General features: G+C 36.0%; 1 protein-coding gene across 2 annotated transcripts in view; it reads left to right on the top strand.

The window, feature by feature from the left end:
- The first annotated feature begins 10,286 nt into the window (after positions 1-10,286).
- Positions 10,287-22,282, top strand: part of LOC107089722 (phospholipid-transporting ATPase IC-like) — a 34,262-nt gene continuing 22,266 nt past the window's right edge. For both annotated transcript variants that reach the window (XM_015382654.1, XM_015382655.1), the window contains exons 1-12: positions 10,287-10,491; positions 10,901-10,966; positions 11,304-11,395; positions 11,510-11,623; positions 12,230-12,328; positions 12,932-12,993; positions 13,494-13,566; positions 13,827-13,897; positions 16,435-16,526; positions 16,625-16,783; positions 19,943-20,031; positions 20,121-20,314. In XM_015382654.1, coding sequence (XP_015238140.1) covers positions 10,939-10,966; positions 11,304-11,395; positions 11,510-11,623; positions 12,230-12,328; positions 12,932-12,993; positions 13,494-13,566; positions 13,827-13,897; positions 16,435-16,526; positions 16,625-16,783; positions 19,943-20,031; positions 20,121-20,314 — 1,073 coding nt within the window. In that variant the 5' untranslated portion in view covers positions 10,287-10,491; positions 10,901-10,938. The remainder of the gene's footprint in view (positions 10,492-10,900; positions 10,967-11,303; positions 11,396-11,509; positions 11,624-12,229; positions 12,329-12,931; positions 12,994-13,493; positions 13,567-13,826; positions 13,898-16,434; positions 16,527-16,624; positions 16,784-19,942; positions 20,032-20,120; positions 20,315-22,282) is intronic.

Below are 22,282 nucleotides of genomic sequence, written 5' to 3'. Positions count from 1 at the left end.
GAAGGTTCAGGATGGAGGAGGTGAATGCCCAAGAGGTGGGTTTCCAATTAAGGGAATGAGCTGAGCCTGAGAGCTGTCTCAGAGATGGTGGAGAGCAGGCAGGCAGAGTGAAGAGGAGCTGCAGATGGAAGCAGGTAGCGAAGGTCGGCAAAAAGAGGGCTTGACTCTGCGTGATCAGTGCGGGAGAAACTCGTTCCAATCTGAAAATCCAGATAGACGAGAGGTGAGTGATTTGAAAAGCAACAATGGGAAAAGAAACTACTTCTCTCATAGAGGCAAATGTTGGCTAAACTGGTACCGTAGTATGGGACCATCAGGCGATGAAGAGATGGCTGCAGCTCCTTAAATCCCCAACAGATGGATGTGCAGATAGATCTCAGGTGCGTCTGACAGCCGGCCACACCCACATTGGGTGCTCCAGGGGAAAATGGAAAACCTTCCACACAAGGTTTTTGACACCTTCTGAATATTTTAATTTTTTTTTTTTAATCTAGGGAAAAAGAAAATGAAAACAAGGAGAATTAGCTTGGAACTGTTGTCAAATTTACAGGTAGTCTGAGAGAAAAAGAAGTAATACAGCAGGTGAAATCTTTATCATAGAGAAAATTTATATTATTTTTTATGTATACTTTGTTTTTAGGACCTATTGCTCCTTACAAGTACCAAAGCAGGGTAACCACAAGAAAAAAAAACAAGAAAAAAAAAAAAATATATATATATATATATTTGCCTAACATATATATATATCCATCTTGTTTTGATAAATTTTGATTAAAGTGAAAAATGTAATACCACTTTGATTAACTTTGAATCATAATTAAATTTGGAAATTGGAAGTGCTGTAAATAATTTCAATGTCTTATCTGAATATTTTTCAGGCAGACTTAGAAGAAAAATTTGCAGTTGAAAAGACAGATATCCCACAAAAACACCTTTTTTCTTTAGTGCTGCCAGCAATGCTATAATTCATTAGTAAAAAAATATATATATACTAATCAATATATTTTTTTAAATTTATCAAACATAATTTATTTGATAAATGATGAATAACACTATTTGATATGATATTAAATATAATCGACAGAAAGCTAAGGCTGATCTATCTGACAACTCTGTCTCCCAGACATGACAAAAGGTTCAAAACAAAACATGTTTTTTAGCTGCCTCATGTCTGAACCAAATCAAGGCTAAGTTGAATTTTCTTTTGAGCAATTACAGTGGGACTTAGTCACTCACCTCTTTATTACTCAATCAGTCTTGTTTGTCGCATCGCCTGACCTTCTTTTTTCAGCGGTTCTGCTATCGCAACCTGTCAGACGGTTATATCATCAGTTCACCCAAATCTGTCAAAGAACAAGCAGCGAGTAATGAAATATGTGTCAGTCAGTTATTTAAACAATTATTATGTTACCTAATGCGGAGTCTCTAATTTAATCTTTCTTCTAAATATACAATATTCCCCCTTAAGATATTTTGACTGTAATTCTTTTTAAGAGTTGTTCAACCTTAACCTTCTTCTCCTTTTCTCTAAGGTATTTATTTACCTAATGGACTCTCTAGGAATTTGATTGCTGAAACATAATGGAAATTAAATATTTTTAATTTCTGTCATTTTTTTAGAGAACAAGAGAACATTTTTATTGCATATATTAGGATTATTTGCTTACTTACGTGGCACTTAAAATCTTTTTTGAATTGTATCATTTTTTTTCTGCAGAACAATAACTTGTGATGTAAATATTGTCTTTTTTTGTTTGCTTTGTTACTTGTTATACTTGTACATTCAACAGTTCAGATTCAGTGAAAAGAAAAAGAAAAATAGATGCATAAAAGAAACCTGGAAATAAAAGTATAAATATAACATGCATCCCTCTTCATTGTGGTTGATGTTAACAAGGGAAGACAACTCAAAAAGCGTCTTTCACCAATTACCTCCCGTAAAAACTCTCAGGGATTAGATGCCTCATAGTTTCCTCATAAATTTGCAGTGGACATGGCAGTATCCCACTCAACTGTGATTTTCCAAAAATAAAACACATTGTGCAGGAGAACAGGAGTTGTCGTGAGACTGTAATACTGCACATAACCTCTGTGTCATAAGTTTCCCCATAAAATTATTTTAAAATTCCTAATAGTGAAAGAACTCACAGACATTATTTTCAATCCAATCCAATTGTATTTTTTAAGCACTTATAGAATAACCAGTGCTGTACAGAAAAATTAGTAAAACATCACAGATAAAAGAGAAAAACAGCTCAAACATGGGCAAAAAATTTTTTTGCACAATCAATTCATTTTTTTTTTTATATAGCCCCTATTCACAATACATGTCATCTGAAGCAACTTTACAGAGACAATTAAACCGCATCATACAGTGAGAGTGGTTCAAAGTTTACTATCTAAGGAAAACAAGCTGATTGTATCAACTCATTGACTTGAAGGGAGTCCCTCACACCAAGCATGCTTGTAGCGACAGTGGAGAGGAACACTACCTTTTAACAGGAAGAACCCTCCAGCAGAACCAGGATCAGTGTAAGCGGCCATCTGCCGAGGCCGACTGGGGTTCAAGGAGACAGAAGCAGAGAAAGAAACAAAGCAATAAAAAGGGATAAAAGACAAAAGGAATACAAGGGTTGGTGGTCAAAAAACACTGTAAAAAAAGTCTATTTGTTGGCTGACAAAACAGATCATATATAAATCAGAGCTGAATTTATGTTTTCAAAAGTGAAATCTTTGTCCAAAGAGTCCAGTCAGAGACTGCAGTTTTTGTACTACAATTAATACTTAACTGAACTATACTATACTTAAAAACTGAACAAATCTCCAATAAACCTTGCTAGGCAACTTATTCTTGGTAAAAAAATACTTTTTCTCACTTCCGGCGCTCATAAGAACATCGACTGATAACACCAGGAGGGCTGGAAAACACCTTCTGTATCCCATTCTTTTTCTATGTTATAGTTCTTGACACAATTACCAAACTAATTGAAAATAGCTGTGCATAAACATCAAAATCGACCCAAAATTTCTATTTGGTGCATGCGCTGAGAATCTTAGATTATCCTATTTCCCTCATTTTCACATAAGTTTTACAATCATAAACCCTGTGGCAAAGTCTTGAAACTGATTTCTTAATTCTAACCTGTTTGAGTTCACCCACAAATTTCACTTAAGATAACTTTACCAGCAGGTGACTCATCAGTAGCTGTTAGTCAGATCACTTTGTTCCTGCGAATTTTGATGTTGTTTTACCCCTCACACGTAAAAACTCCCACCTCACCCATGATCTAATTTGTACACACAACCCTCTGCTTTCATTTATCTTAATCGCAACCTGTGTTTTTTATTGCAGCCTTTTTCTCAGTCACCCTGTTGAGGAAGGTCAGAGTGATTGCTGAGGTTCACATCTGCTGGACTGATTCCTTCTCCTTAACTTACAGCTCAGCTTCTAACCACTTTTTACAGGAAGCTAAGCCTCAGAGAGCGTGGAGGATGTTGCTTCTTCACTCGCAACTGCAGTGAGACTTTTGTACACAGTCACATGACAAGCTTACAGTAGCAATTGAAGTGGGCCCTGAAAACTGCTGCATTGTTTCTTCCCACGGACTGGGCTTTTTCACACACTGCACTGAAGAATTGTTGCTCTGAAGGTCCTCTCTCAGCACCTACATTTTTTACCATCTTGCACACCAGCATCAGGTGCAGCTGTGCTTTTGTGCCAGATCTGCATCATTTTGGCTCCAAAAGCCCCAGCTTTAAGAAGTGATTGCTAAAAAGTGATTACTGAAGTGAATTCAGATATTTTAATTGACATTAAACTAAGCTGTTTTTGTATTGAGATGCTTTTTTTTGAAGCCAGTGTTTTAGGTTTCCTCTAAACGCTTGCTAAAAAAGAAGTTCACAATGATTAAACAATGATTATATATATATTCATTCGGTGATGACACATTGGTTGACTTAATTCAAGAAGGAATTATTGTCTATTATGGTATAATAAGATATGTAGCATCCTGGTTACTATAGAAGAAAATGTAATCTAATAGCCACATCATCTTTAAACAGCCTCTTTTCATTAGAAAAGGGAAGTTAAATTTAACAACTTCTCTTGCATTTCTCAGTTTGAACTAATGTGACAGGAGAACTGTTAATCATAACTAGATACACTAAAAAAAAACATTTGAATTGTGTCCGCATGTGTGAAATGACATCCTATCTAATTAGTCAGTTCTAAGAATTTGTAACATGTCAGTGTACATAAGAAGTGGCTTTAGCATTTGCAAAAATATGTTTCTGTTCACAGCTGCTGCATGAACTGGCTTCACAGCTGTTTTACGCTACTTCTGTAAGACGTTTTTAAAAGTTGTTATATTTGTTTTATAAATGAGGTCAAAGTCTGTTTTTGTATGACTGGATAACTGATAATAAACCAGATTACAGCCACATTCAATTTAAGAAAAACCTGCTCACTGTACATGCATAACTGAGCTTTAAGTTATCTATATATCAAAACCTCAAGTCTTTTTCAAGATAAGATCAAAAACAAAGGCAGTACCACCCATTGCAGGCCACTGCCACCTAATACAGGCCACACATTAACCACACATGATAGTGATTACAAAAACACAGGTTGTTGGAGAAAAAAAAAGTGATTACAATCTACTGTATAAATTACACACAACAGAACACCTATATAAAGAATTTACAAAAATAGTCATCTTACAAATAGTTCATCTGATGCGCGCTGGTAACTTCCAAAGTTTGTGCTCTGAGGAGGTTGCAGGTACCTAGTTCGGTCTCAGGTTAAATGCAGAGGGGTAAATGCAGAATGGATGGGTTAAATGCAGAGGTAAATTTCTCTAATGCAAGATCAATAAAATTCAGTTATTCTTATATAAAAATCTATATCTATATATAGATATAGACCATATATATATATATATATATGTGTGTGTGTGTGTGTGTGTGTGTGTGTGTGTGTGTGTGTGTGTGTGTGTGTGTGTGTGTGTGTGTGTGTGTGTGTGTTTTCCGTTTACCTGTATGTAATATAGCTCCTGTTTGATCACAGGCTGGCCATGTTTTTTATACAGCTAATTTCAGTAGCACGGTGAATAAAATAGCTGTAAATGAAAAGAAAAATAAAAAGAAATTGCAATGGAATGAAGGCAACACAAATGATAGAATGACTAGTTAAAATAAGAGAATTCTATTTAAAAAGATAAAATTAATTTAAAAATTAAAGAAAAAGTGGACTGAAAAAAATAATAATGTTTAAATAGTGAAGTCAAAGGTCTCTGGAGAAATGTTGTTCTCATTTTAAAGCAACCTAGGATTTCAGTGATGGGTATGAAGACTAGCTTAGAGCCAGAAGACCCGAGAGGTCTGCACAGTTGACACACTGACAGTAAGTCTGTAATGTGTTTTGGCACTAAGCTATCCGGTGGTTTATAGATTAACAGAAGTATTTTGAAGTTTATTCTCTGAGATACAGTTGGACAATGTAACAACTTTTCAGTTGCAATGGTGTGCTCCACTTTCTCAGTTATAGTGAGGACACGGGCAGCAGCATTCTAGATGAGCTGCTGATCTTTTAGGCTGACCTATTACTGTTGCTTTAAACAATTTTACAAAGAATTCATACATGAATTTAGTTGTAAAAATCTGCTAAGACAGCAGTCCATTAATCCCTGAGATGTTCTTCATGTCAGGCTTTCCTCCTCAGTCCTCAGGGCCCACTGTCTGTTTCAGGTGTTTCCCTGCCTCCAAACCCCTTGTCTGAATGAAAATGCTTTTGCAGCATTTCATGGCTGTTTAGGAGGTAATGCGAAAATTTTAATTAGAAACATCTAAAACATGAAAGAAAGTGGGCCCTGAAGGCCAGCATTAAGAAACCCTGCTTTAGGTGATACAGTAGAAGGCTGACTTTATTACTGTGTTTATGTGCCTCTGATGGTTCGGTGGTCCAAAAACTATTACTTTTGTTTTTTTTCTATTTACTTTTTTTTTTTTTTATTAAGATCTGAGTTGGGGGAGCATGTAGATATTGAATAAAAGGGGTCTTAAGATGGACCCTTGGGGAACATCACATGTCATTTTTGTGGTTACATTTTCCTTTTAACTTTTTTATAACTTTTTTATTATCTTTGTTATTTTTAAAGTCACCCATTGACACCAAAAATGCCCCCATCCTCCATTTAGGATTTAATTCAGTCCAGTTCTCTATTAGAAAGGCTAATGCTGTTTTCCAAACATTCTAAAAAAAAAAACCAAAGTGATCAACAGTGTAGAATGCTTCATTAAGGTCGAATAACGCCACCGCTGTGGTTCCTTCACAGTCTGCATTTACCGTATACGAATGTCATTGAACACATTGACAAAGGCAGCCTTTCTACTGTGGTGTACTTGACAGCCTGACTGGAAGACATCAAAGCAACTGATAATTCTTATGAAGTTGTTTAAGTGCTAAACAGCCTTTTCTTTAATCTCACTGATGTACTAAAGGTTTGAGATAGGCCTGTAGTTCTACAGTAGAAACTTGTCAAAGAAGCTATTTTTCAACTTGGGAAAAGCACTTCACAAAAGGGACATGTTTATTATTTGTGTTAAATCAGGAGGTTTTGACAAGCAAAGCTTTCTTACAGGAAGCTGTGGATAAAAAGTCAGATAGCCGGAAGAATAGATTGGTTGGTGTATAATTTCTTCCACATTATTGAAGTTGGTTAAATTGGAAAATCTTGTCAAGATCAGCTCTAGTGATGGAAAGCTTTGGTAATGGTCTTAGTATGGATGTACAAATTGCTTCTCTAGTCTTTTATGTATTTTCAGTGAAGAAGTTAGCAAATTCTTTGACTGTGGCAAATAAAACACAAGACTTGTTGCTAATGATCTCAAAGATACAATATTGTCTTGAATTTTTTCAGTGGCAGGTTATATTTGTAAAGTTTCTCTTTATAGATCTGCTTTTTTATACTCCCTTTTCTGATTTGTGATTGGTGGAGCACTACTCGACTCAGACCTATCTTTTTCCCCAAAGAACCTTTAATTTATTTGGAGCAATTGAATTAATGATGCCTGAGATTTTAGAAGAAAAGTTATCTACCAGCTCATCAAGAGAGTTTGAAAAAAAAGTGATGTCTACTTGGTTAACTGAGTCATTAACTATGCTTTCAAAAGTAACAGAAAAGTGGTCATATAGGGATTAGTCACAGACACTTTGGAAATTTTTAGATATTACTGGTCCAACACCACAAAGACCATGTAAAAAGTAAACATGTAAAGATAAAGTGATAGCATATAAAACATCTGTTGCTAAAGAGTTTAACCTGCATCAGATTCAATCCTACTCTTTAGAGGTTCGGGTTTGATAATGAGAAGAAATGAGCAGTTCAAGATCTTTGTGAGGAGTGAGCGATGTGACAGTATTTTATTGTGCGTATTTAAGGCAAAGGCTTGGAAGTTCCAGGAAATAGAATCTGCTGGCAGTTTATCATCATGTCCACATGATAACTGCACGATGAGATCAGAGGTGTTGATTCAAGAAACCTTTCAGTCATTCCAGAAAAAGGCATGGGAAGATAATTTGACCGTATGTAAAGCATTTGGTTAATCTCTGTAAATGACCTGTGTTTACATGGCACCTTTTAAAGTCAGTTAACTCTAAAGGGCTTTACACTACATGGAGTTATTCTTCCATTAGTATACATTCAGACACTGATGGTGGCAGGCTACATACACACAGCTGCTCTGGGGCAGAGCTGTAGCACAGGGGCCCTCTGACCACCATTAGTAGGGAATGTAGTTGAAATGTTTTACCTGAGGACAGGGACAGACAGAGCTGGAGTTTTAAACCCTCTGGTCACTGGGTAAACCCCTGCATCCTATGTAACTGTTACCCACATCTTCAGAATAGATAAGCAAAAATTGGTTCAGCACAAAGAAAGTAAAAAAAATAAGCTAAAAGTTACCACTAGGTATAGCACCCAGGAATCAAATCGCTACCTTCAAGGTACCAATTGGCTGAAGTTTGTTGGTGCAAACTGCTTGGTACTGTTCCCCAATAGCTTTCTATAAAAAAACAGGCACATCACAACCAAGACATTTGATAAATGAAAGTTTATGGTTGTGATGTGACAAAATGTAAAAAAGTGTAATTACATTTGCAATGAAATGTTTACATCATAGCTTAGGAGGCTGACATTAAAATTGAAAAAGACAAGAAAAAGACAAAATATTTAATAAGAAATACAACGTCGAATTTAACTATTGACTTGAATAACAAACCCCAAACTCTACGTATAGCTTATTCTTTGGTGAATGATAAATGTAACCTGAGCTACATAGTTAGCATGAATAATTTATTTGTGTAAAGTAGCATAAACCATGGCTTATCTTGTCAATCTTAATCTCTGCAGAGAGAGCATAGGCTAACACTACAGTTAATATTATTATACAGCAAATGTTTCTTTTTTTTTCTCAATTCATCCTATGAAAGAGGTTCATTGAAGTCTGAAGGGGTTATTGCTGGGATTTCCATATCCATCTGCATTGGGAAAGCTGCAGGATAGACCCAGGACTGGGCACATTCTATCACACTCAAGTGAGTAAGAGAAAAAAAGAATACGTACGTATGTATGTATGTAGTGTATTTTACAAAATAGGAAAGCGGGGTTGAATTAGAGCTTTGGTCTGATTTTTGTAAAGTGTGCTATATATCACAGAAGAAAGGGTAAGAAGTCAAACAGTTTATGTCCAGTTGCTTTTGAGCACACCAGTGGATAGATGATCCACAAATCTGTAAATAAATCATCATTGTTCAAGATCAGTCTGTTCTCATTGTTTTGGTTATTATAAGATGAACTTTTCAGTCTTTTACTTCACCATTATGCATCACTTAGCATTGATTTATGAGATAAAATTCCAAAGGAAATTTGTTGCTGTAAAGTGAAAAATTTAGAAAATGTCAAAGGGTATGGATGTTTTTGCAAGGCATTGCATATAATATACATGTCACTGATGTTCTACCAAATAATTAATTTTATATTGTGACATATAGAAATTGAAAATAACATGGAATTACTTTAAACATACATATTGCCGGTAAGACAACAAGCCTTCCTTTAACAGCAGCCTATGCCCTTCACATACTGGAGAACCCACCACCCTGCTCAGTCCCACCTGCCACCACAATTGTCACTGTATAATTTTGCTTCTTGTCCATTGGTTATGGGGTTTGTCTGAGATGTTGGGCAACGGTTAAACTGTGGGGGAAAAGTTTGGCCTATCGACTCTCATTTTTATTGCAGAGGTCTGAGAGCACCAGTGCCACACCACTAGTACGTTACCCTAACCACTCTGCTGCACAACCCAGCTGTAAAAATAGATAGGAAAAGATCGCCCTAGATATGCACGCGCATTCACGTGCAGACACATATAAGACGTAGATGCGCACACGTTCAGGTGTTGGTGTGTGGCCTTTGTGGGGGGCAACCTCACTCAGGGAAAAGAAATGAGACAAAGAGATATGAAACCACAAATAGTACATTTAACTGTCATTTGACAAGCATAAATTCAGCAAACTGTTTTTTTTTTCTCTTCAGCACTGCCATTGTTTACAAATGTAGCCTTTTTGACCCCTGTTTGATAGTTAAACTGCAGTTTTTACTTGTCTCCACCAGGTGGCATTAGATTCATAGAGAAATATAAATTCTTATTACCTTTTATAACTTACAGATTTATTTAATTTAAGAAAATAAATCCAGCTTGCTAATTTGGAAATATTATATATGTGCAACATATACCACAAGAAATAGAACTAAATCTATTTTTTTTTTGTTTCAATTTTATAATTTTATTATACATTTGAAAGAGGTCATAAGAAAGTTTTCCTTTAAACAATATATTTAACATTACTGTTAAATATATAAAAACAAATAGGAAAAGCTGTAAAGAGTAGCAAAGGTTTGCCTGGTTTAAGCTTTTACAGCTTTCACATAATTGTTAACCAATACTCCCAGTGCTTCCACTTTACAAAAGGACCCTTATCACATTGCCGGAAATACTTTCTAAGACATTTCTAAGAGATTTAGGTCTGTTAATATTCAGTTACTGTGGGTTAATATTTCAGTCTTTCAAACATGGACCATGACACATTAGAACTGACATAGATATTTAAGCTGGTGACCGTAAAACTTCAATTTCATTAAGCAGATCTCTGATATCTGACAGGTTAAAAGATACAGAGCTCCTCCTCCTGATGTTTTTCTTCCCCCAGGTGAATGGAAATTACATTGTGTAATCCTGAAGTGCGCACCTGGAGGGAACATGGTGCACATGATGTTGAGAGAAATGAATTGAAACATGATTTGCATTATGCAAAAAGGGGATTCAGAATTGCTTTAAAAACAGTCATGTTAATCTCTCCCTGTGGAGCTTTGTGAATTACGGTGCAGCTATCTCACTGCCATAGAGAAGCAAGGACTTAAGCAAACAGTCCACGTAAGTAATCTCAGATTATTTCTCTTACAAACAATGCAGAATAACTCACATTTTGATTATTATTTGGTTTGCAGGTTAAATTGAACTGCCTGATTTTAAACTGATTTGTTTCACACCTAATTTGCCTCTTTCAAGTTTAACTGAGAAAGCTGCTTCATTTCTTTGTAGTTCAACACACAAGAGGGGCTGCCAGGTTAGTCTTTAGTTCAACATAGTAACATTTTGTTTATGTTTTTTTTTTAAACAGTCAGAAATTGAGCTAAACTGACTCCTGGTAGGGAACTCAGTAGCAACAACATTCTAGTAAATATGTTACAGTAGAGGTAAAAATGTTAAAAATAAGCAGTGAGGTAAAAAAAACTACAAAACCAAACAGACTTGATTACATCTGGTTTTCCGCTCATTGCAGCATTACCTGAGGGCAGCAAATGTCTGACGCTGTGGAGCATGATGGCCAAAGAAGATACTGAATCTGGTACCTTTTTTTCTTTGTTTTCCTTGCTTTCTGTGTTCTGTTTATCATTGTCTATCAGAACATTCAGTATGTCTGGGTTTATCCACACTCATGAATTCTTACTTTTAGGAGATGATCTTTCAGTAAATTAATTTGATTATAAGCCATAAATGAGGGTTTAGTCTATAAGCAGTTCAAAGTATGATGCCTTTGTACTTAATTTGATTCAGTGTTGTTTTTTTAACATACTGTATATCATGCATATTATACAAAAGGATAAGCATGGATTTATACTAAAATATTTACAGGAACTGTATGAAAAAAGTCTCTAATACAAAGAAAAAAACTCGTCTAACAGGCTTAACATGGGAAGTGAAGGCAAACAGCCGTCACCACCATAAACACAAGCAGAAAAAATCTTTCCTGTGCTTCACCTGGGGACGATACTCAGTAAGTCTCTGCTTCGGTAGGGTCACTGGCCACATTTTTCCATGTGTTTTGATTTATGTTCTCTGTTGTCTAACCCTCTGTTTTTTTGTTTTTTTTCTTTTGTTTTGTTGCTAGGACAATGTGGTGCGCAGCTACAAGTACTCCCCCCTGACTTTCTTGCCCCTGACACTATATGAGCAGTTCCAGCGTGCTGCTAATGTCTACTTCCTCCTCATGGTGGTGTTGCAGGTCAGATGAAGCCTCTGCTGTCCCCTTTCACTCCATTTTGAATTTAAATGAAGCATTCTGCAGTGTGCTGGGCTTCAGATTAATATCTGTTTCACTTTATGCAAAGATATCAGAGAGTGCAGTGCAGAAGTACTTGGCCCGCATTTACGTTTTAATGTATTTTCTCATGACATAATCACAGTCTTCATAGAATTTCATTTGCACTTTTTGTGAGGTAAAACCTCAAAAATGGTTTCAAACTCTTTTTAAAATGGGTTTTAAAAAGAGTTTGAAACCTTAATTTACAGGTTTCAAACTCTTTTTAAAATATTAAATCCATTCATCTTTATCCGTTCTATGGCTTCAAACAGCCTAATGCTGTCATATCAATCCCATGTAATCCACATCAAATAGCCTGAGGGTAGTATTAGAACCATACAAGAAATGGAAAAGGTAGAAGTGGTGTGAGTTCTTTTGCAAACCGCTGAACAATACATCTGCCATATATTCTGCTCAGTAACTTTTTTTTGTTAGTAATGTATTACTTTTTCTCTTGCTATTCTTATAACAGAATTAAACATCTAGATTTTATCTTTATTTTATCTCAAATGTAATTGTTATTTCCAGTGTGTCCCTGCCATCTCCTCCATACCTTGGTACATCACCGTCATTCCACTCTTCATCGTGCTTTCTGTGAGGGGACTCAAAGATCTAGTCAGTGACATGGTGAGATGACCGATTAGTGACAAACCAGCTAAGTTTAATGTTTCTTGTCCAAAAAGGAATGATAGAGACAAAACAAAGCTTTGCTGTATTCATGTTAAGTCTGGTCTTTTATTTAAGTCTTTTATTCTCTTGATACTCAAGCTGGTGTGTCCTCCCTTTTTCTTCTCCTTCATTGTCCTCATCGACTCCTTGTCCTCTTCGCATTGACAGAAGCAGTCATCCTCATGGCATTAATTTTCTTTCCTATCATTAAAGCTTTTTCTTTTAAATGCAGGCGTGATGTTTTGCATGGAGAATTCTCTGGTTAAGTGCATCACTGAGTTACGGTCGTTAACAGCTCTGGGTGAAACGCTTGCTTGACCCCTCTTTATTGACTAATCATTTAGTGGAAGGTGTAAATCTCCCAGCTGGTGTCACTGTAGAGCCTCGTAATGGCATCTCTCCTTTCTCCTTTCTCCTGTTCAGCCTTTCATGGCCGCCCTCATTCCCTCTCACTTGCTCCTTGTCCATCACTCCAAACTCCTATCTTTTCCGCCAGTTTCCAGCTTCCCTCTAATGCTCTCTTTCACTCTTCCCACCTGTCTGTCTCTCTACCCGGTGCAGGCAAGGCGACGCTCTGACTCAGAGATTAACTCCCGACCCTGTGACATACTCATCTCCCAGAGGTGAGGACAAAGGCAGTGGGTTATTCTCGCAGGAGTCAGTACAGCATCGCTTTGAAACAGTCCACTAATGAATCCCTGATGAAGTGTAAATGAGTGAATCCCTAAATGGTTCTTTTGTGAATCAGAGGAGTGCAGAACACAAAGTAAATTCAGAGAAAATCAGAGGACTGTGACAAACATGTTCTTACAGTTCAAATGAAAGGTTTACATAGACATAATATCAGCAAAAATGTCATAATTCTTGCAGATTTTTGTCTCTAAAGATGTTTATATATAGAAGTTGGATAATGCATCAAAATGTGTAACCAGACAGCTTTAAACCTATATGTTTCAGAGGAGATATCAATTAAATTAGAAAATGGCAAGCAAACTTTTATTTTTGCTATTACTGATTAATCCTGATAGGGTTGCAACTGGGCTTATACCTTCTGTCACTCTGGATGAAATATAACTAATTAAAATGTCAATTTTTTTATAAAAATTTCTTGTTTTTCTTCCAGTTTTAAAACAGCACAGTGGAAAGATCTGTGTGTTGGAGATGTGCTGCGGATCCACAAAGACCAAGTCATCCCTGTGAGCCTGTAAATCAAGGAAAATAAGAAATGAAATTCAATTTTAGTTTTGTTTGGTTGTTTTTTTTTTTTCTTCCAAAAACTATTTGATTTGCCTTTGGTTCAATCAGAGTGTAAAGAATGTTATACAAGTGTAAAGACTTTATGCCTCTGTGTTTGAAGTTTGCATTGAGTTATAGTAACTTGGGGTAAAAACATTTCTGCACCAAAACACTTCTATTTGCTTTTTGAAACTATTTACACTTCTTTCTCTCTTCCCAGGCTGATCTTCTTCTGCTTTCCACTTCAGAGCCTCATAGTTTGTGTTATGTGGAGACGGCTGATATCGATGGGTAACAAAATGTAGAAAACTAGTGAATTTGTTTGCTAAAGCTGCTGTGAGAAATTGTCCAACTTGATCCATATATTTAATTATCAGCTTTTGAAACACATTCTGAAATGTTTATAGATAAAGTAGTTGAGGGTTTTTTTTTTTTTGTTCTTTTTATTTTAAATGCAAAGCCAATTGTTGACAGCAACATAAGTAACACTAAGTACACACAAATCAGAATCAAATACAGAAACTCAATCAATATGGGAAACTATAACAGAAGTGCTTTCAAAGAAAAGAAAACAAAAACAAGAATTATAGACATGCAGCACCCTCAACAATGTACATTACTCCTGCTAAACACCATTAAAAAGCATTAGAACAAATCCATGTTTTGTTGGGGTATATTCTCACTCAAGGTTAGCAGTGGTTCTTGAAATGAACTCTGAGGATTTGTTTTATGCACCTTACAAGCCTCCTAGTTTGTATAGATAGGAAGGTAAATTTGCATAATACAGACACATTTTGCCAATGAGTCAGCACTTTAGTTGGTTGAAGCATACACAGGGACCATTTCCCTTTATTCCTGATGTTCTTTTTTAAATCATTAGATTCCTCTGTCATGCTCCCTCCTCTTCAGGCAACCCATCCCTATAAGATTTAGGTCTAAAGATTGTTAAACTATGAAAGGTTTATTTGTGTCTTATTAATTTCTGTTAATTTCCCAGTGTGTTTTAGATCATCCACTTTTTGAAAGACTAACTGATGATCAGTTACAGTTTCCTGTCAGAGGCTAGTGTTTTGATGTTTGAAAAGGTAGATGCCAGCTATTCTATTAAGGTCTTTGGAACATGCATGTTTGCAATGGTAAGATATATAGACATATATTTTTTTTCTCCCTGGCATACTGTCAAAACAAAGGCTCGGTTGTACGACTTGGACTAATGGAGATTTTGACAAGGTCCAAATAGCCCATTGAAGAAGTAAATCAGCAGCATTACAGATCCTCCAATATGCTTAACAGTGAGGTATCTTAAAAATATTGATACACTGCAAAACACTGAAATCTAAATAAGTAATTTTTTCTTAAAATAAGTGCATTTTGTCTTGAATTGAGGAGTTAAGTGAGGTACTTTGCCAATGGAACAAGACAATTTAAATTTAAAATAAGAAAAAGCTACTGAATTGTCTAATTACAAGGGTATATTATCTAATTGTCTTATTTTAAGAGTAAAAATACTCATTGAATTGGCAAATCATCTTGTTTATCTACTAAAATTGAGGGGAAATACACTTGATTTAAGAAATGTTTTACTTATTTCTAGATCGTATTTTGCAGCGTACTTTGTTTTACACAAGTTGCACAATGAGTGCTTGTTGCCAAAACTGCATGTTTAAGAAGTAAACGATGCAAGTGCATTGTTCCAGCTAGAGTTTTTCCAGAAGCCTTACATTTTGGTACATACAGGTTTAGAAAAGTAGGACTGAGATTTTATAAGTTGGTTGTTTTGTTGTTGTTGTGGCATGCCTCCCAAGGGAAGAGCTTTAAAAAATATTTCATGTTTCTTTTCATCCTCTTGATTATTTATTTTGGAAAAGAAAAACAACAAAAGAAATCTTGCATCCTTGTCCAATTCCTAATTCTGCCAGGGACATTATTACCGAAGTAAAATAGAATAATCGTTTTAAGAATAGGTATTAGTATGAAGCTATTTTTTTATTTTGTTTTCTTAAAAATTATCACATATTTGCCTTTCTTAAATGGCATCTTCCCGTTTTAAAGTGAAATCTGTTCCTGCTGCATATTTATAAACAACTAAAAAGTAGCCTACAGTATATCCTGTGTGTCTTCTAACGCTTAACATTTCAGGTTAATTCAGTTTATACACATAGCGCCAATTCACAGCTGTCATCTCAAGGCACTTTACAGAGGCAATACAGTCTGACTGGTTAAAAGTTTCTGTCAAGGAAAACCAATTGATTGCATCCAGTCATTGAATTGCAAGACAAAATCCTCCTGAAAGAACTTGCAGAGACAATTTTCTCTTAAATTTTGTTGTTGACTTTTCAGCAATCGCTCAGACTGAGCATGCATGCAGTGACAGTGGAGCGAAAAAAAAAATCCCAGTTAACCAGAAGAACCCTCCAGCAGAACCAGGCTGAAAATAATCAATAGATAACACATGTTTAATTAATTTTTTATATATATAATTTCACCAATGAAATCATAATAGATAAATGTACACTTTTCCCTAACTTTGGATTTTTTCCCTTTAGAAAAATTTAGGCTTAAAGTTTTAAATTTTTTTAAAAAGAAATATTTACAATTTCACTAATTTACCAGTAATATACTATTACTTATTACTATTAAGTAATATATTTGTAGACTTTACCCATCTTTACCAGGTATGTTGATACATTTGGAGGATGATGTTTTAGCAACATCTGATTTTTTACCATTGTGAATCCTGAAACTGGAAACATTTTTCACCCCAAACAAATCCTGTTCATCATTCATTTAAGACTTTATTTTGAAGAACTTTTTTTTTCTTCCCTAAGTGAGACCAACCTTAAGTACCGGCAGGCACTAAAAGCAACACACAATGAGCTGACCTCTCACCCCTCAGAGGAGGCCCTTGGAGCCTTTAATGGTGAATAAGTATTTCTTTTTTTTATTTTGACTACAGATCCAAGTTGTTCTTATTTGATAGAAAAATGTTATTTAATCAGTGAACATTTCTTTATATAGGTGTTTTGCTCTGCGAGGAGCCCAACAATCGTCTGTACACTTTCAGAGGGCAGCTTCATTGGCAAGGAGAGTGCTTCTTCCTGGACAACGAGCATATCCTCCTGAGGGGAACAGTCCTACGCAACACCGATTTTGCTTACGGCCTGACTATATACACTGGTAGAAATTATATACAGTACTGAAAAAAGTATAGATTTGCTCACCTTAGAATTAGTAGACGAATGTCATTAAATTCGGCTTCTTTGAAATATATTTGAGCGTTTTCTTTTTGACAAGGTGAACAGACGATGACGCAAAAAATTTCAATGTTTTTTAAAGCAAACCTTGGAACAAAAACGTAACTTTCTTGCAGAACCTGTCTAATCTATATATTTCCAAACAATACCAAGAGTTTCAAATGTATACATGCATTTCCAGTGATATTTGGTTAAATTACAAACATATTGTTCATTTTAAAAAGTGATTCAAGTTATTTTTACATAACTCCATTGTTAGCAAATGCAATCCAAAGTGCTCGACTTTAAATATTTGTTCAAGAGCTGCTCTAAACCATAAGTCTTATTTTTTTGGTTTAAAGGACCCAACAGTTTTTGTGCATCTAAGTTTTTCAGGGAGTTTGTTCCAAGGCTGAGAATCATAGAAACTAAATGATGTCTCTCCTCTTTTAGTTATGGTCCTGTTAATTCAAAGTAAGCAGGACTCTGCTGACCTGATGGGTCAGCATGCCTTAAATTCAACAAATACCTTAGAATGGTTTTCAGGCCCTTTAGTGCTTCATGGACAAATTCTAAGGTTTTTAAACAAGTTATTGTACAAACAGGAAGCTATTGTTGTGATTTAAGAACTGGGGTGATACAATTATTATTTTTTGGTGTTAGGATTTGGCAGCAACATGTTTTTGGAGGAGAAGCAGCTTTTATTCTCGCAATGCTTCATGTGGATGTCAAAGTTTGGCTTCAAGTCGACCTTGCTTCCGTGGTGCAGTGGTTAGTGCGCATGACCCATGTATGGGTTTCCAGTGGTCCTCTCCAGCCCACTTTACAATAATTGAGCCCCTAGTGCCATAAAAAAAGAAGTTTAGGTTCAAATTCAGGAAAAAAAAACACAGATTTTCCTCAGATGCTGTGTGGTCCTTACCCTTATGGTTAGTTAGTTGTAGTCAGTTGAGTGATTAGCAAGTAGCCGGTTTAATCCCCACAGCCTCCACTCTGGGTTCCTGAGCAAAACCCTTAACCCCACACTGTTTTTAACTTTTTTTTTTGGTATCTGAGGCTTTGCTTTCTTGGGACCAAAAACAAGGATTTTTTATTTGCATTATGCTAACTAATATTTTGTTTCATCATCTTGTCAATATTGGTCAGCCAGCTTGATCCCTTTGAAAACCATCTGGAATGTGAGCTTGAGATCATTCCTTTAATTCAGCAATTTTACCATATTGTTGAAGAGAAAAGAGAAAATCTTTCTTTATTTTTTCACAAAAACAATAAATTGCATAAATACAGCTGCTACCATCACCTAACTTGAAAGTTTATAAAGAGTTCTCAAGTTTTGGGTCACATGGATGAAAAATTATCATTATTACCGTGGTCCGATGTGGACATAAAATAGCTAAAACTTTACCGATTCCACCAATAAAACTGGTCAAATAACCAGACAGAATTACACCAGAAACTTTTAGATAAATGAAGAAATTGAGTATGGTTGAGCTCCAATTCTCTATTGGATGTTTATTACGGGGATATTTGTTACAGGGGTATATGCAAATTTCTCCGTCTGTGCTTTAAGCTTTCATACATGTTTTTGTGATTCATTGAAATTTCTTGTTGTATAGTCAGCAACTAAAACATGAATTATTAAATTCATTATCAGATTCCATCCATAGGCAGGAAATGTCACTTTTTGCTTAATTGAGTATTTGATCTCTTTATTCCAAAGGGTTAAAAAAGAAAAAAAATTTAAACAAAATTTAGCTGCTGTTAAGCAGATCAGCAGATCATCTACCTTCTGCTATGTTTTTTCTGCTCAGCTCAGTGACAAATTTCATTTCACTTAGTGCCATATTCAGAATACAGAGTATTTCTGTTTATGGCACTAAGCGCTTACCTCTTGCAGCTCTGTCTTTGAATAGTTAGTCTTGGAGGTTATAAATACACTTTCCTTCTGTCCTCTAAGCCTACATTCACACTGCAGCCTAAAGTGACCCAAATCAGATTTGTTTGGCCCATATGCAACCTGTACCTGATTTTTTCATGGCTGTCTGAACAACACAGATCCGATTTTTTCCAATGCGACCCAGGCCACTTGGCTATGTCGATGCTATACAAATCTGATCTTTTCAAATGCAATCTGTGTCTGAACGGCCAGGTCGCATCCATTCAACCTGAACGGCATTAATACCCAACAAAGGTCACTATTCTGGGTCTTGCTATAAAGAAGTGGCAAGAAAAACAACAACCATGGCGGTTGATGATGCGAAGAGCAGTATTTATGTTTAAGCATCTTGAAAAAATTGTGTTTTAATGGTTGGAAAAGACTGCTAGATGCGCTCCGGCACTACCATCCATATTTACTTCCGTAAACACAGTGCGTGCTGGCCTCTACTATCATTGTGTCCTCTACTGCACATGCAGGACACTTGCATTGTATGAGTGTAGTTCACACAGGAGATCACATAGAAGTCGCATATATTTGGAAATGTGAACGGCAATTCAAAAAAAATCGGATTTCACAAAAAAATTGTAAATGAGCATTAAGGCCTGTAGTGTGAACATAGCCTAAGGGATTGTTTATCAGATCATAGGCCAGGCACCAATGCCAACTGACCCCACCAGATATAACTAAAGGGTTCAAGCAATAAAGATTATCTAGAGACTGGCATCTATCAAAAACTGTCTACATTTTCCTCTCAGCTTAGTCTTAAAAGAACGAAGCAGTATCCTTGAACCACTGGGCAACACCTACAATAAATTCACTAAGCTGACAAGTTACTATTTGGTTATTTATAACATATGTATTATGATGCTGAATGTATATATTCAATTTTCAAATGAACTTTAGTTTTTTTAGAAGTTTAGTTAAGTCTGACAGATTATCTCTGGAAAACATAATGTTATACTTTATTGATCCATGTGAGGTTCATTTTTTTTCTTCCCTTAACCTTCACCTTGGGGGTCACACATCCCCTTAAGGTTACAGGGATTCAGCATGTTGCTCTAGGCTACATCAGCAGAGACCCTGAACTCTAACCCAGAATGGTCCTCTGACTTGGTGTGCTGAAGAGGTTGCATGATGACTTTTTTTTTTTTTTTTTTATCCCAGGCGCAGACACAAAGATCCTGAGAAACTGTGGGAAACTCAGAGTGAAAAGGACACAACTGGAGGGAGTTTTCAACTACGTTGTGATTGGGGTGAGTACCTGAAAGGCAGGAGGAACAACCAATGGGCACAATTTTGGATGTATTATAATTATTTCATGCTTTTATTTTTGGTTTATCAGATTGTGCTGTCGGTTCTGCTCGCTGCTCTACTCCTTGCCATTGGTGGTGGAGTGTTTTCATATCAGGTCATGAGCAAAACACAGGTCTTCTCAGCACTGGTCGTCGACAGCAACCCAGGATACACTGGATTTCTTGTCTACTGGAGCTACATCATCCTTCTAAGCCCGGCGATGCCCATTGCACTCTATATCACGTTAGTTTCATTTGCATTACTGCAATACCTAGTGGGGAGCCAGATTTGTTGATGCAGTATTAATATCAAGAGAAGAATGATGATAAAATGTCATTAAAGCTTAGAAAAAAGAAAAAAAATCACATATTCAATATACAGTGGAGCATTATAATCATATAAAAAAAAGGACTTTTTAACAAATGCCCCAATATTTTACAGATTCCAATATACACTGAAAGAAAAAAAAAACTTGTTCCTTATCAGGTAAATGATGGCCTGGTTGTTTAAACAAAGTACCTGCAGTCTGCAGTTGCAGTTACCTAGTTTGAAGGCCTCAGATTTAAAATCTGGGTGTCACGGTGAGGGGTGTAAGTTTGAGAGGACCCAAATGCAGACATAAAAAGCTGAAGTGTTTTCTTGAATATTTAATAAGTGAACATGTTCAACTGAAGAAAAAATACGAAACATAAATCCACAAAAATAGAGAACCAGGAATACTTACAACAAGAAGAGGGCAAAAAATGACAACAAACCAGCAAACAGTGACTGAACAGGAGGAGAACATATGGCGGAGAGAAACAAAGACGAATCTAATTAGATGCTTGGGAGCAGGTGTGAACAGAGGCAGGAAGGGAGCTAGGGAAAAGGAGACTGACACAAGAAACAAACAAGTAATATCTAAGAAATTAAATTCAATCAAAATAACTAGAACACAAGAATGGAAATAAGACCAAGGAAAACTCAGAGTTAAAACTTGAACAGAACCAAAACCATGACACTGGGTTCCTGACCAGAACCCTTATCCCCAGATTGCGAACAAGATACTGTAAGCTGCTCATTGCTCTCTAATGTTTTCAACACAAAGGAAAACATTTCTTTGGAATGTCAAATTTGTAATGACAAAAAAAGATGATCATAAACAGAAATACCTCTGCAATAACTTAAAACTGACAGGAGTTCATTTGCATCCCATATTAAAGAAAATCCATAGCTTTGAGAATTGATTCAGTCAAATATTTTGTGTAATCAAACTAATGAGTATTTTATCTATTATAAAAGGTATCGATGGCATCCCTAATTTGTAATTTTGTCTTTGGCCCTTTTAGCCACAATCTCTGCCAACAAAAGATTACATTTTAAGAATACATGTAACAAAAGGAAGTTTAGGTAGCCTATTCTTTGACAGTAAAATGCATTGGCTTTCTCAGATTACCTCTCCATTATACAACTCCATACATATTCATCAGGTTTAAGATCTAGGAAATGCCTTTACCCCAACCTCTCATGAGTGCATATAGGTCATTAAACTGATTGAAGACCCTTGACTTGTAGCTACAGTAAAGCCAAGCTATTTGACAATAAGCTATGCGTAATATTGCACAAAGCCTTTGTAGTTTTTCAGAATTTATAGATTTTAGGTTTCCCGTGCCAGTTGCATAAAAGAAGCCCCTAAACAAAGCCAAGGCCTTTTAATGGAGCCCTGCACAAAGTCAGCCCTCTGGGGACGCTGTCCTGCAGGTTTTAGAGGTTTCACTGCTTCAGGACAGCTGATTCTGATGATTGCAGTTCAGCAAAAGCTTTTTAATGAAAGTTTTACTTTTTAATTTCTGAAAGGTATATATTTAAACATTATTATATCTATTAATGTGGAAATGGTCTTGGTGGTGAAATAATGACTGATGATTAAAGTGCTATTTCATCCATACTTTGCTTAAACTAAATGTGGATGGAACTGGAGCAAATGAAGACATGGACTAGCCATTCAAAGGACGCCATAAAAACTCTCCATCGCTGTGTTTGAAAGAAAAGCAGAATCCCAAACCGGCCCCTAAACACTAACCATAAGCACTAACACTTCGTTTGTGTGTTCCTGCTGAGAGTCTGCCATGTTAAAGGGGTCATAGAATCATTATATAGGGTATTTGGTGCTGGTCCTTAAAGCTACAGTGTGTAATAATTACAGGGATATACAGTCAGAAATGTAATATA

Source organism: Cyprinodon variegatus, unplaced genomic scaffold (genome assembly GCF_000732505.1).
Source record: "Cyprinodon variegatus isolate N-32 unplaced genomic scaffold, C_variegatus-1.0 Scaffold261, whole genome shotgun sequence".
Lineage (NCBI taxonomy): Eukaryota > Metazoa > Chordata > Actinopteri > Cyprinodontiformes > Cyprinodontidae > Cyprinodon > Cyprinodon variegatus.
Note: the sequence above shows the minus strand (reverse complement) of the source record. Positions and strands in the feature narration are given on the sequence as shown.